General features: G+C 40.7%; 1 protein-coding gene across 8 annotated transcripts in view; it reads left to right on the plus strand.

Annotated features, from left to right (window-relative positions):
• AHI1 (Abelson helper integration site 1) overlaps positions 1 to 15,626 on the plus strand; it is a 221,376-nt gene extending 205,750 nt beyond the window's left edge. For 6 of the 8 annotated variants that reach the window (XM_032407823.1, XM_032407824.1, XM_032407825.1 and 3 more), the window contains 2 exons: positions 4,894 to 4,996; positions 5,343 to 6,177. In XM_032407823.1, the coding sequence (XP_032263714.1) occupies positions 4,894 to 4,996; positions 5,343 to 5,384 (145 nt within the window). In that variant the 3' untranslated portion in view covers positions 5,385 to 6,177. Of the gene's footprint in view, positions 1 to 4,893; positions 4,997 to 5,342; positions 6,178 to 15,141 lie in introns of those variants that run through there. The other 2 variants (XM_032407827.1, XR_004299981.1) reach the window with 2 other exon arrangements.
• Positions 15,627 to 16,122: the final 496 nt, after the last annotated feature.

Raw genomic sequence — 16,122 nt, forward strand, 5'->3', positions numbered from 1 at the left:
GCTAGCTTAATATCTATAATGCTGTTTTGCTATGTTAGTGATTTTTTTAGGGTTTATAATACAAATATTTATCACACAGTATATCTTCAGGAGCTTTAAGATGGTACACTTCCATATCTTCCTTCCTGACCTTCATGCGTCTATGGTCACACATTTATTTAAGTTATAAACTCCTCAGTATGTTATTATTTTTGTTTAAACTGTCATCTTTTGGGGCACCTGCATGGCTCAGTCGGTTAAGCATCTGCCTGCAGCTCAGGTCATGATCTCAGGGTCCTGGGATCGAGCCCTGCATCGGGCTCCCTGCTCAGCGGCGAGTCTGCTTCTCTCTCTCCCCCTGCCGCTCCCTCTGCTTGTGCTCTCTCTTGTTCTCTCTCTCTCAAATAAATAAAGTCTTTAAAAAAAAAAAACTGTCATCTTTTGAAGAGATTGCATAAGGAATTCTTAATATTTGCCCATTTTGTTTCCATTTTCAGTTATTTTGTAATTCCTTTGTGTAAATCCATATTTTCGCCTATTATCATTTTCTTTACGCCTAGAGGACTCCCTTCAAAATTGCTTGTAGTGTTGGCTAAAAATAAATGCCTTCACTTTTCACATGTCTGAAAAGAACTAGTTCATCATTGTTTCTTTTTTTTTTTTTTAAGATTTTATTTATTTATTTGACAGAGAGACACAGCGAGAGAGGGAACACAAGCAGGGGGAGTGGAAGAGGGAGAAGCAGGCCCCCCGCTGAGCAGGGAGCCTGATGCGGGCCTCGATCCCAGGACCCTGGGATCGTGACCTGAGCCGAAGGCAGACACTTAATGACTGAGCCACCCAGGCGCCCCTCATCTTTGTTTCTGAAAGCTATTTTCACTTGGCATAAAATTCTGTGTTGAAAGATTTGCACTTTTTTTCTGGTACTTTAAAAATGTTCCTCCACTGTCTTCTCACCTGCAGTTTTTTCCAACAAGAAATAGACTATTATGCTTATCTTATTCCTCCGTACATAGCATGTTTTCCCCCACTGTGGCTAGTTGTAAGGTTTCTCTCTATCACTGGTTTTGCACAATTTGATCATGATGTGCCTTGTAATTTTCTTTATGTTTCTTGTGCTGGGGGTTGGTAGATCTGTAGGTTTATATTTTCATCAAATTTAGAACATTTGGGCGTTTTTTCTTCAGTTTTGTTTTATTTTGTTTTTTTCTCCTCTTTGAGGATTCCAATTACACGTATATTAGGCCACATAAAGGTGTCCCACAGCTCACTGATGCTTTATGTTTTTTAATTCTTTTTTGTGTGTGTATTTAATCTTTCTATTGCTGTGGCTTCCATTTAATTTCTACTGATAGTTTCTGCTGCTATGTCTTCAGGTTATCTGATCTCTTCTCTGCAGTGTCTATTCTGACTTTAATCCCTTCCAGTGTATTTCTCACCTCAGGCATTTTAGTTTTCATCTCTAGAAATTCACTGTGGGTTTTCTAGTTATCTTCCATGTTTCTTCCTAACCTTTTGAGCAGGTGCAATATAGTTATAATAACTCTTTTAATGTTTTTTCTAACATTGTTTTAATGATAATTCTAACACCTGTGTCAGTTCTGGGTCAGTTTCTATTTTTTTATCCTCATTGTAGGTTGTATTTTTCTATCTCTTTGCCCCCCTAATAAATTTTTATTGGATGCCATACATTGAAATTTTTTACCTTTTGGTTCCTAGATACCTCTCTATTTCTATAAATATCCTTAAGCTCTGTTCTAGAATGTAGTTAAGCTACTTCGGAACAGTTTGATCCTTTCAGGTCTTGCTTTTAAGATTTGTTAGTTGGGACGAGAGCCATTAATTATTCCTCACTACAGACACAAGTCCGTCTGGGTACTCTGTGCAGTGCCCTCTGAGTCATGAGGTTTGCCAGCCTGGCTGGTAGGAACAGGCACTGTTCGGGCCTCGGGAAGTTTCCTCAGATGCATCCGTTCATCAGTAGTTGCAGAATACTTGAAGGGTAACCCTTTGCAGATCCTCCCGTTCTGTCACTCTGAAGCTTTTTCCTCCCTGGCACTCCAAACTCTAACCACCTCTGTCTCCTCAGACCCTCAGCTGCTAGGGAGTCCACCAGGACCCATGCAGGGTTCATCTCCCTGTGCTATGGCCTGGAAACTCTCAAGGTAGTAAGATGGGTGACCATAGGGTTCATCTCATTTATTCCCCAGCTCTTGGGTATCAGTGTCCTTTGTTGCCAATGACTTATTGTCTTGAAAACTGTTGTTTCGTATATTTTGTCCGGTTGTTTTGCTTGCTTGCTTGTTTCTTGGTGGTGGTTTTCGGCAAGCAGTATATCTAGTCCCTGTTACTGCATCTTGGCTGCAAGCAAACATCTACATGTGTGTGTTTCAAGATAATTTTCTGTTAGATTATATATAGATTATTAGAAAAGGTGGAGAGGATCACACAGTCTGATTTTCCTGTAGTGATCAGTGAAAGCCAAAGATGTAAGATAGCATTTAAGTCTTAAAGACAATATTGAGATAGGGTGAACAAAAAGAGAAGAACCTAAACGTTAGGACATCAGAAGCTAAAGTGTAAAATGCCTGGGGTACCCTGAGGCCAGTAGGTACTCTGTGGTTGGAACAGAGGTCAAAAACTAGGGCCTGCCCAGCAAGATGCAGTCCTAGTATCTTTGGTTGGGTCCACTGTGTGTGTGTGTGCATGCGTGCTTGTGTATAATTTTCAGTTGCCCAAATACAAAAAGATTTCACATAAATGCAGACTTTCTACTTCTCTTGAAAATAATCTGAAGTTCTGGGCCACAGTTCCACAGTCTTCCATGGTATCCATGGTATCCCTGAGCTGGAGCTGAGGCAGTGGATTGCCTCTCCTGCATGGGTCATACACTCTGCAGTTGGCCAGTTTACTGTGTTACCCCCAGCTTGCTTCTCTCATTCACCATATTACTCCCCTGGCCCCCAGAGATACCCGAGTTTTTACTTTAATGCCTGAGAATAGGTTCCCTGAAGAGAGATTGCAAATTATCAGTGCTTATTTTTTAGAGCTCAGCCTTTCCTTTCTCTCATTATTCTCCCCCTTTCGAAATATATACTTTATTTTAATGTCTGACCTTTTCCTCCTCAGCCATCTGATCCCATTTTCCTTACGTTTATGTCTCCACATCATTATCTCCAGCTGCCATACCAGTACCACAGACTGGGTCCCTTAAGCAACAGAAATTTATTTTTTCAGTTCTGGAGGCTGGAAGTTCAAAATCAAGGTTCCAGCAGGGTTGATTTTTGGTGAAACCTCTCTTCCCAGCTTGCAGACAGCCACCTTCCCGCTGTGTCCTCACGTGGCCTTTCTTCTGTGTGTGTGTGGAGAAAGAGAGCTCCGTGCTGTCTCTTCTCTTATAAAGACTACCACTTCCGTAGGTTAGAGCCTCCCCCTATGGCCTCATTTAACTTTAATTAACCTCCTTAAAAGCCCTGCTTCCACTTTGGGGATTAGGGCTTCACCCTGTGGGTTTTGAGAGAACAGTTTAGTTCATAGCGATCTCTATTCAATCCTATATATTACTTGATTTTGAAATTCTTGCATCTGTGACAAATTCTTTCACCATTCCCAGATATTCTAGAAAGGAGACACTGTCTTCCACTCTTTAAATTTCCCTTTTGTCATTGTTTTTGTATTTTCTTTCTCCTAACATTATTTACACTACTATGCACTCATTCACAAAGTATTAGTTTTATATTTTCTCCTACTGTTGAACTGTTTAAAAAACTGCATTCCACATCCCACGGTTCAGAATATCACAGCTTTATTTATTTATTTTTTTGAGTAGAGTTGCCACACGGTGTTTCATTAGTTTCAGGTATACAGCATAGTGATTTGATAAGCCCATACGTTACATTGTGCTTGCCACAAGGGTAGCTCCCATCTCCCACCATAGAACACTATTACAGTCTCATTGACCGTACCTCCTATACTGTACCTTTTCTTTCCATGAGTATTCATTCCAGAACTGGGGTCCTATATCTCCCACTCCCCTCTGCTCAGGCAAACATCGGTTCTCTGTATTATAGGTCTGATTCTGCTTTTTGTTTGTTTGTTCATTTGTTTTGTTTTTTATATTCCACATGTAAGTGTATATGGTATTTGTCTTTCTCTGACTTATTTCACTTAGCATAATACCCTCTAGGTGCATCCATGTTGTCACAAATGGAAAGATCTTGTTCTTTTTTATGGCTGAGTAATATTCCATTGTGTATATATATATATATATGTATATATATATATATACACACCACATCTTCTTTATTCATCTATCAGTGGACACTTGGGTTGCTTCCATGTCTTGGCTATTGTAAATAATGCTGTAGTAAACATAGAGGTATGTATCTCTTCAAATTAGTGTTTCATTTTCTTTGTATAAATACCCAGTAGTGGAATTCCTGGATCATATCACAGCTTTCTTATGCATAAACTTCCTTCACCTTTCTCTCTGTCACTAAGAAATTTCCTCTTATTTCTATATACCCACACATGCGTGCACACACATACACACACGTTTTTCCATCTAATTTGATAAAAAATTTTATTTATTTATTTTTTTGATAAAAAGCTTTCTGGTTTTTCCCAGACATCTAATACTTTTCTGAGAGAAGCAAAATTGATTTTATTCTGTCCCTTCATCATAGTAAGAAGGAGCCCAACCAGGTAGAGGTTCATGTCTCTACATTATTTTGATTAACTCCCTGCCTCTCACCCCCCAACATAATCACTTACATACTGTGTCAAATGTTGTTCTTTCAGATCCTCCTGTCAATCTCCCCTCTCTCTTTCTACTGCCCCGACCTAAATCAGAGCCTCCTGTGAGCTGTTGCAGCAGCTTTCTTACGGGCTTTTGTTTATCTTTCCCTCCTTTAGTTCTGAAGTGGGCAAAGAGCAGAGCCGTGAGGACCGAGGACACATAATGGATATGCACATGAAGAAGAATGAGCAAACCAGCAGAAAAGTCACCCTAATAGAGGTAAGAGGAAAACCCAGAGAAAGTTGTATCATAGAGTCAGGGGAGAAAGATTTAGGGAAGGCATGGTCAACCGAGACAGATGCCAAATAAGTCCTGGAGATGAGAAGTACAGCATAGGGAAGATAGTCAGTAATGTTGTGCTGTCATTTTTAGTGACAGCTGGAAACTCCACTTAGCATGGCCATTGAGTAATGAATGGATAGCATCGTCGAACCACTGCGGTGTAGCCCTGAAACTGATACTATGCAGTTAATTATACTGCAATTAAAAGTAATTCAACAGTGACAAATGCCAGAGGGAGGAGAAGTAAAATACAGACTGAAAAATGCCCTTCTGGGATTTGCAGCCAAGAGGCCATTTACGACCTGCAAGAGGAGAGTTTGGTTGAGAGTCCTGGAAGCGTGAATCTGATTGTCTCCAGTGCAAAGGAAAAGATGCTCACAAGAAGCTGTACTTCAAAGGAAAGGAAAAGCTGGACAGCAAGCAGTGGAAAACACAGGATTTAGAGACCTTTATAGAGAGAATAATCCCTGGGGACCAGAGGAGATACATTAGAATGTGAAACAAGGAGGGGTCACTTTTCTACCGAGACAGGCCAGTGAGGCACGTTTGTTTAAATGACGATGTTTTCTGGTGGGGGAAGGAATGTATGAAGGCCGCTGTTCCCTCGGTCAGGCACAGTGAAGTGTGTGTGCGGAAGTGAGGCATTTCAGCTGTATCATGGCGTCCTTACAGAATTGTCACCGTGGGAGAGCGAGACTCCAAATTCTGTAGATTTTAATTATAAAAAAATAAAGGCTCAATATACCAAACACATATAGATATATATTCATGGGTTAAGGAATGACTTTTTATCCTTGGTAACAGAATCAGAAAACATTTTGGAACAAATTTTAATAATAAAAACTTTGAAGTGATACACATCAAAGAGAAAAAACACACCATAAGCAAAATCTAACAACAAATAATAACCCAAGATGAGGAGGAATTTCATAAAATATATGACAGATAAAGAATTCATACCCTTAGCATATTTTTTTTAAAAACTCTTCAAAATCAACAAAGAACGGAAGGAAAATTGACAAAGGGCATTCAGAAGACAGTTTTACCCTGCTGTAGGAAAATATTCAAGTATACATGCACCGACTCAGTTAAAAGGCTGTTCCTTCAAGCAGTGTTTTAAAAATAGGAAGAAAAAGAGATGCCAGAGTGGCTCAGTCAGTTGAGTGTCTGACTTTTGATTTCGGCTCAGGTCATGATCTCAGGGTCATGAGATTGAGCCCCGCATCAGGCTCCGCACTCAGTGGGGGTGTCTGCTTCTCTCTCTCTCTCTCCCCCTCTCCCTTCCTTCCTCCCTCTCCTTCCCCCTGCTCGTGCTCTCTCTCTCTCTCTAAAATAAATAACTTTTTTAAAAATAGGAAGGAAAAAATTGAATTTCTATAAATATAGAGTTTATTAAATTATGGGACCTTATATAAGAGAATACCATGTGATATTATTTGCTACATTAGAGAAGTATTTTCATAGACATGGAAAGATGTTTATAACAAATTTTTAAGTAAAAGAAAGATAATTATAAAATAGTTTCTATATAACATATGCAGTTGACTCTTGAACAACACAGGGGTTAGGGGTGCCAACCCCCAGTCCATGCAGTCGAAAATCCATGTTATCACCTTGGACTCCCCCAACCACTTAACAATAACAGCCTACTGTTGACTGGAAGCCTTACTGATAACCTCAATAGTTGATTAACACGTATTTTGTATGTTATATGTATTATATACTCTTGTCTTACAATAAAGTAAGCTGGAGAAACAAAAATGTTACTAAGAAAAATACGTAAGAGAAAATACATTTAGAGTACTATACTATATTTACTATATTGTCAGTTTACAGCATCTGTGTACAAGACGAATCATCTGTGTGTACCTCCATCATTACGGTCTTATGTGATACATAGAACACTGTAGATGTTACACATATTATTAACACCGACATCAAAAATGAAAGGATAATGTGAAAATTTGTATTTATTTAAAGGTATAACTATTCATGCATTGATAACAAAGAAGCAGCAATATGGTTGCTTTCTGGTGGCCCAGTGTAATCAATGTAATTGCTTCCCAGTCGCCTAGCCTGCATAGTAATGAATGAATGGTTATGGCAGAGAGTGTTGTAGTTCTCTTTCATGATACTGATTGAAAACATTTGACCATAGAGTTGAGGGTCCATATCTGGGCTCTCTATTCTGTTCCATTGGTCTATATGTCTGTTTTTGTGCCAGTACCATGCTGTCTTCACCAAGAAGACATCACTGCTTTGTAACATAGCTTGAAATCGGGCAATGTGATGCCCCCCAGCTTTGCAATATGGACCCTCAACTCTATGGTCAAATAATCTTCAACAAAGCAGGAAAAGATATGCAATGGAAAAAAGACAGTCTCTTCAATAAATGGTGCTGGGAAAATTGGACAGCTATATACAGAAGAATGAAACTCGACCATACTCTAACACCATACACAAAGATAAACTCAAAATGGATGAAAGACCACAATGTGAGACAGGAATCCATCAAAATCTTAGAGGAGAACATAGGCAGTAACCTCTTTGACATCGGCCACAGCAACTTCTTTCAAGATACATCTCCAAAGGCTAGTTAAACAAAAGCAAAAATGAACTTTTGGGACTTCATCAAGATAAAAAGCTTCTGCACAGCAAAGGAAATAGTCAACAAAACAGAGGCAACCCACAGAATGGGAGAAGATATTTGCAAAAGACACTATAGATAAAGGGCTGGTATCCAAGATCTATAAAGAACTTCTCAAACTCAACACCCAAAAAACAAATAATCAAGTCAAAAAATGGGCAGAAGACATGAACAGACACGTCTCTGAAGAAGACATACAAATGGCTAACAGACACATGAAAAAATGTTCATCATCATTAGCCATCAGGGAAATTCAAATCAAAAGCACACTGAGATACCACCTTACACCAGTTAGAATGGCAAAAATTGACAAGGCAAGAAACAACAAATGTTGGAGAGGTTGTGGAGAAAGGGGAACCCTCTTACACTGTTGGTGGGAATGCAAGTTGGTACAGCCACTTTGGAAAACAGTGTGGAGATTCCTCAAAAAATTAAAAATAGAACTACCCTATGACCCAGCAATTGCACTCCTGGGTATTTACCCCAAAGACACAGATGTAGTGAAAAGAAGGGCCATATGCACCCCAATGTTCATAGCAGCAATGTCCGCCATAGCCAAACTGTGGAAAGAGCCGAGATACCCGTCAACAGACAAATGGATAAAGAAGATGTGGTCCACATATACAATGGAATATTACTCAGCCATCAGAAAGGATGAATACCCAACTTTTACATCAACATGGATGGGACTGGAGGAGATTATGCTAAGTGAAATAAGTCAAGCAGAGAAAGTCAATTATCATATGGTTTCACTTATTTGTGGAACGTAAGGAATAGCATGGAGGACATTAGGAGAAGGAAGGGAAAAATGAAGGGGGGGAAATTGGAGGGGGAGACGAACCATGAGAGACTATGGACTCTGAGAAACAAACTGAGGGTTTTAGAGGGGAGGGGTGTGGGGGGATGGGTTAGCCTGGTGATGCGTATTAAAGAGGGCACGTACTGCATGGAGCACTGGGTGTTGTATGGAAACAATGAATTGTGGATCACCACATCAAAAACTGGTGATGTATTGTACGGTGACTAACATAACATAATAAAATTAAATTAAAAAAAAAAACACTGTTACATTAAAAAAAAAAAAACTTACCTGTGATGAAAGGCTGATAAGCAGTTTCTCTGCTTAGGGGAGAGAGGGCATCCTGTACTGTAATGTAACTCTTTGAAAGCAGAGTTATAAAACAGGAAGAAAACTAACATGTTATTAATTTTATTACCTATCACCGCGTTTGTAAGGATAGTCTGTCCACTTCCATACACGTGTTGCACGCAATGTTCTATACAGTGGTTACTTGGGCAGTGATGAAATGGTGATGACACAGAGTTAATAGATTTTCACACACAGACATACACACATACGCAATAGATAAGTTTAGTGACTGTACAGCATGATTATCTACTGTTCATCGAGTGAAAGTGGATCATCATAAAGGTCTTCATGCTTGTCCTCTTCCTGTGGAGGAGGGGGAGGAGTTGGAGGGGGAGGGGGGGAGGAGGAGATGACAGGGGAGGAGCAGCTGGTCTTGCTGTCTCAGGGGTGGCAGAGGTAGAAGAGGAGGCAGGTTAGGCGGGCACACAGTAGAACTTTACAGAAATACGTTGTAATTTCTGTCTGACTTGTTTGCTTTTTCATTTTTCTAAAAATGTTTCAATCTGGGGGGCGCCTGGGTAGCTCAGTTGGTTGAGCTGCCAGCTCTTGATTTCCGCTCAGGTCATGATCTCGGGGTCCTGGGATCGAGCCCCACTTTGGACTCTGTGCTCAGCGGAGAGTCTGCTCGAGATTCCCTCTCTCCCTCTGCCCCTCCCCCCTCTATAAAATAAATAACTAAATCTTTTAAAAAATGTTTCTATATGGTACCAATCCTTTTTCCACCATTTGCTTTAGTTTCATTGTCCATATCATAGAAGGGTCCCAGTCATAAAAGAAGTCAAAGCCATTTTGAATCATCGGAAGCCTTCTGCTGGACTGTCTACTGTCCAGTTCAGTTTGTCTTCTGGCACTGCTTCTTTTTATGTCTTTCCTCATTGTCTGGCACTGGTTCAGAGGCACTCATCTCTATCAAGTTGTCTTCTGTTCATTCCTCTGGTATGGTGTATATCAGTTCTTGAATTGCTCCAAGACCCGTATCTTGAAACCCTTCACCACCCCCGCCCACCGCCAACTTTTTTGCCATATCTACAATCTCTTTCGTGATTTCCTTGATTGGTTCTGCTCTAAATCCTGTAAAGTCATGCACAGCATCTGGATACAGTTTTCTTCGGCAGGAATCTATCATTTTGGGCTTGATGGTTCTCACGGCTTCTTCTATAACCATGATGGCATCTTCAGTGGTGTAACCTTCCAGATGTTCATGATGTTCTCTCTGCTGGGGTTCTCTTCCATAGCATTGACAGTCCTTTCCCTAGAGTAATGTGTGTAATGAGCCTTAAAGTTTCGTATGGTCCCCCTGACCTAGAAGCTATTAGAGACATTGTGTTTGGGGACAAGTAGACCATTTCAGTGCCTTCGGTGTTGAACTCATGGGGTTCTGGGTGGCTAGGGGCATTGTCCAATATCAAAAGAACTTAAAAAGACGGTCCTTCAGTGGCAAGGTACTTTCTGACCTCAGGGGCAAAGCATCAGTGGAATCAATCCAGGAGAAGGGTTCTCATTGTTCAGGCCTTTTTGTTGTATGTTAGTCTTTACCTTTTCCTTTCAAGGCCTTGGGGTTAGCAGCTCTGTGGATAAGGGCAATCCTAATCATAAAGCTGACTGCATTTGCACAACACAGTAGAATTAGCCTATCCCTTCTTGCCTTCCTTAAATCCTGGTGCTTGCTGGGGCGCCTGGGTGGCTCAGTTGTTAAGCGTCTGCCTTCGGCTCAGGTCATGATCCCAGGGTCCTGGGATCAAGCCCCGCATCGGGCTCCCTGCTCCGCGGGAAGCCTGCTTCTCCCTCTCCCACTCCCCCTGCTTGTGTTCCCTCTCTCGCTGTCTCTCTCTGTCAAATAAATAAATAAAAAATCTTTAAAAAAAAAAAAAAAAAAATCCTGGTGCTTGCTTCTCTTCCTCACCAGTAATGTCCTTTGTGGCATTTTTTTTCCAGAATAAGGCACTTTCATCTGCATTAAAAATCTGTTCAGACAGATATCCTTGTTCCTCGGTGATTTTATTAATGGCCTCTGGGAACTCCTCAGCTGACTCTTGGTGGGCAGAACTGCTTCTCCTGTTATCTTGGCTTTTTTTAAGCCAAACCTCTTTCTTAAAATTATCAAACCATCCTTTGCTGGCATTAAATTCTCCAACTTTGGATCCTTCACCTTCCTTTTGCTTTAAGTTGTCACATAATGACTTTGATTTTCTTGAATCATATTAGAGTCTATCAGTACATCTTTCTTATATCAGCCCTATACACACATAAAAGCTGTGTTTTCAATACAAAATAAAAAGGTATTTTGCAGGGGCGCCTGGGTGGCTCAGCCAGTTAAGAGTCTGTCTTCGGCTTAGGTCATGATCAAGCCCCCCCACATCGGGCTCCCTCCTCAGCGGGGAGTCTATTTCTCCCTCTCCCTCTGCCCCCCCCCCCCCCCCCCCGCCCCCACTCATGCACTCTCTCTCTCTCTCAAATAAAATAAAATCTTTAAGAAAAATATTTTGCAAAACATGCAGGGTTTTCATACCTGTTGGTGTAGCTGCAGCAATGACTTCACGAGTTTCCTTTTCTTTTTTTTACACTGGTCTTTATGCTGCATTCATTTATCTTGAAAAATGCAGACAGCCACAGCTGCAGACCTCAGTCTTTGGTAGGTATCTCAAGCAATTCAAGTTTTTCTGGGAATGTCATGACTTTTCTCTGCTTCTTGGGAGCACTTCCAGCATCAGTGGTGACACTTTGCCTGGGTCCCATGGTATTATTCAAGATTTACAGTGTTGCACTAAACAGAGTGAAAAATATGCAGGAGCTGTGAGAGATCACTTTTTACTGCGATACGCAATTTACTGGAGAGATGAGCTGCTCACACATATATATTTCTGTATATTTTATGGTAGTAAATGATAAAAGAGATTAGTATCTACATATATTTTATGCATTTGTGACATACCTTTTTCTTAGTTTTTTTTATATTTCTAAGCTAGTTTGCAAGTTTTTTCAAGTTGTCACAAATCTCCAAAAGCTTTTCCAACATATTTTTGAAAAAAATTTGAGTCTAAGTGGACTCGTGCACTTCAAACCTGTGTTATTCAAGGGTCAACTACATGCATAAAATATTGAACGATATACATTTAAAAAAATATCAGTAGTTCCCTCTGAGTGGTGGTGTTGTGGTTATTTTTTTTTCTTTCATTTTACTTTGTGTATTTTCTAATTTTTCTACCCAACATATATTGATATCTACTACTTGTCATTTCTTTTAAAATGAAAGTAATTTTAGGGGTGCCTGGGTGGCTCAGTCGATTAAGCGTCTGCCTTCGGCTCAGGTCATGATCCCAGGGTCCTGGAATCCAGCCCTGCATCGGGCTCCTTCCTCAGCGGGGAGCCTGCTTCTCCCTCTCACTCTGCCTGCCGCTCTGCCATGTTCTCTCTCTATCTTGTCAAATAAATAAATAAAATCTTTAAAAATAAAATAAAATGAAAGTAATTTTAGAAATTTTCTAATATAGCCCGTTCTTTCTACATTTGCAGAATGCAGGGTTTCAGAGTCACAGGTAAAGTGCCTGAACTAGGACTTGATCTTCTGGCTCCAAGTTCAGGGCTGTTTCTGTTACACGGTGCTCAGTTAGATGAGTAGATGGCAAGTGCTTACAGGCAGGGGCTCTACTGTGCTCGCCTCGTTTCTCCCCAGTACTTAGCCTGCTGTCTGGCCAAGTAGTAAGCCTCAGGGAATATTTACTGGATTGAATATCTTGCAGGGTAGGGCCCAGTATTTTTATGAGTCTTATTTTTCACACATAACATACACACAGTCACTAACTCGGTTTCATATTCATTTTCCAGTATCTTAGTACGCAGATTTTCCTTTCTCTTTCCAAATGATTTGCCTTGAAAAAGAAGGCCCTCACTTTGTTATTCTCTACCTGCATTGGCTTATGGGGCCTCATCCTGAGGAGACACCTCAGAGAAAGACCACATTTCGATTCTCTTTGGGGTCTTTCGGTTAGATGGCTTCTCTTCCCTTTCAGCAAATCTCCGTCTACTGCCTCAGCTTTTCAGTCCTGTGCTGTCAGCGCCTGTCATGCTCACGCGCCGCACCCCCCCCCCCCCCCCCCCGCACCCGTCAGGGGTGTGCACTGGACGTCTCTCGTCCTTTCCCCCTCTCACGGGCAGCCTTTGGCATTCTGTGTCCAGGGTTCCTTCTTCTTCTCAGTCTGATTCACTTCCCTTAAAGATGTTATCTACACTGCCTACTTCAGCATGTTCTAGTTACTTTTCTCTAGAGGAATCCCTCTCCTGAGGGTCCTCTGTCTTCTCTGTTTACTTCTCAGAGTGCAGGCTCCACCTGATACGTGTCACTTGTCCTACATCCTCTGCACGTGCAGGATCCAGCTCACTCACTTCCAGCTGTTCTTCTCTCCCTTCCCTTTTCTGTTTTTCTTCTTTGTTTTTGTTACCACTTTTACAAACGCCGCCTCCCACTCTCTTTTGCCTTGTTGTTCCTCTAATACCCTTTTACCCTCCTCTCGGCCCCTTGTGGATGTTTGTAGGGTCTCTCAGGCACTTGTGCCCAGCATCCGTTTGAGCCTTTACTACTTTCTTTCCCATTTTTATTGATCCCTAATTTGGGACAAGTTTTGTGTGCTTTACATGTATGCACATGGGCAGAAATGAATGTGACACCCTTTTTTGGCCCCTGGTGCAATGGCACACCACATCTGTGCTACTTTACGCTCTACTTTAGTAGCTCGTGTGAGCCTCACTTGAAACATTTTTGGACTTATGCATATAATCCCAGCTTATCTGTGGTAGCTCTGTTCAACAAAGTTAAAGTCAGGAAACACAGACGGACAAAGGATTTTTTCCCCTCGTGCGTAAATGTCTCTCATCAAAAAAGATATTAAAAAAGATAGTGTAACTATTTATTTATGATCGAGCCTGCCCCTGAAAACACAGATGTTACCTGCACCTCTTGTGCTTCCAGGAAAGGACCTTAGGAAATGGGTAGCCTGCCCTTTCTGGCCCCGACGCTCCAGCCAGTACTCTTCTCAGGAGTGTGCAATGGAATTGACCACCACCTTAACCAGATTCTTAGGCTGCATTTGTTTTTGCAGAGCAGTCAAGCATTAAGCCCTTTCTGTTCAGAGGAAGGACAACAACATTTTTATCTAAGTCTAGATACTCACCACTGGCATGTGAATAATTGCATTAAAGAGTGTCACGTTCAACACCACTAGCTAGTTTTTGTGTACTTCCTACATGGTCTCTAAGAAGCTCCTTCTTTCATCCACATATTGGTTCTTGTTTTTTAAATTTTTTTAAGGTTTTTATTTATTTGACAGAGAGATGAGGAGCACAAGTAGGCCAAGCGGCAGGCAGGGGGAGAGGGAGAAGCAGGCTCTCCTCTAAGCAGGGAGCCTGATGTGGGGCTCGATCCTGGGACCCTGGGATCATGACCTGAGCTGAAGGCAGCCACTTAACCAACTAAGCCACCCAGGTGCCCCAGTTCTTGATTTTTATTAATGGTATAATTTGCTTTATTTTAGAGCTGCATTTAGATGCATAATTAACCATCACTATCTTTGTTGAAAATGACACACACCATTTTTTGGATTTATTCAAAAAAATATAGTTAACCCACTTGTAAAAATAGACACAGCCATTGACCAAATGGAAGAATGTTATTTAATAAGATGGTCTATATCCTTTCCACTTACTAACCGTTGGAGCATCATCCGTGACATTTTTTTCCCCCAATGAGTGAAGAATTTTACAAACTCTGATTGCCTGCTCTTAATTTCTGGAAGTTGCCCCAGGTTTGGAGTGCTTAGTGTCTGTATTTGAGACGTGTATTTCTTTTTCGCTTGTCAGTGCCAGAGCCGGCTTTACGCCTCTGCTGGTGGTGCTAGGTGTTAACAGTGTGTTCAAGAAGCAAAGGTGAGGGCGCCTGGGTGGCTCAGTTGGCTGGGCGGCTGCCTTCGGCTCGGGTCATGATCCTGGAGTCCCGGGATCGAGTCCCGCATTGGGCTCCCTGCTCGGCGGGGAGTCTGCTTCTCCCTCTGACCCTCCCCCATCTTGTGCTCTCTCTCTCTCTCTCTCATTGTCTCTCTCAAATAAAGAAAGAAGAAGCAAAGGTGATTCGTACTTTGGTCTTGGGGTGTGTGTGTGTGTGTGTGTGTGTGTGTGTGTGTGTCACCTGGTGTGTTTATTACCCATGCTGTTGCAGGAGCACACCGAGATTTGGTTGTGGGCAAAAGACATTGTTTAAGTTCATTGAGCACATTGTGTGTACTTTTCTCCTAGTAAAGAGTTGAAGAAGAATGAAGAGACAACCAAATACACAGAAATGAAATGACAAATTAAACCAAACAGAATTTCTCTTCAGAGTTAAGAATTTTCAGATACTAAGGAAGAAAGGAAGGACCCACTACTTCTTGTCCTTATGAGAGAATCTAGAAAAATCAGAAGCGAGGTACGAGTAAAAAAATAAATGTGGCCTTTTGACTTTCGTTGTTATAAACCATTGTGATTGTTGTTGATCAAAGTATTGGTACTTGTATTTATTAGTAATTACATCAAAATTATATGACCACTGTTGGAAAACCCATAAAGAAAAAAACATAATTGCTATTCAACCAACAGGAAAGAAAAGTGTTTACACTGTTAGGATGTCCATTAAGCAGTCATTTAATATTATTATAGCTGTAACGTGATTGTGTGTGTGATGTTATGTTCAGAATGTGAAATATATGCTTTTGAAATTTAGCTTTATTTAAGAGATAAGCAACTTCAGAATATTGTGTATTCTAAATGGTCCCAGTGACAAAGACATTAAAAGGGAACACGTTTGTTTTGAATGACTCATATATATGTAATGTGATACATATAAACTAAAAATGGCCTTTGGCTTGATTGGCAGCAGTGTTTCAAACTTCTTTACTTTTTAAAAAGAGCATTTCATATTTAAGCATATAAATTTGTAGACTTTGTTGAATATTTATTTTAGTCGTAACATTTGTTCTTAAATTATTACATTGCATTATTTAATGCTTGAGTTCCGTAATTAATGGTGTTATTACTATGTGACTGTGTATTTTAAAGTGTTATAATACGAAAGTTCATTGGGGTTTTTTTCTTGACTCTTGACTCAAACTTGTGACATTATAAGTTTGTCAATAAAATATTTAACCCCACAAAGGTCAAAACTAGTATAGTATCAGAAAACTTATTTACCAAATTAAACAATTGAATCAATTAAAATAAGAAGTGAGAAAAACAGTGTTG

This window comes from Phoca vitulina, unplaced genomic scaffold, assembly GCF_004348235.1.
Source record: "Phoca vitulina isolate PV1807 unplaced genomic scaffold, GSC_HSeal_1.0 scaffold9, whole genome shotgun sequence".
NCBI lineage: Eukaryota > Metazoa > Chordata > Mammalia > Carnivora > Phocidae > Phoca > Phoca vitulina.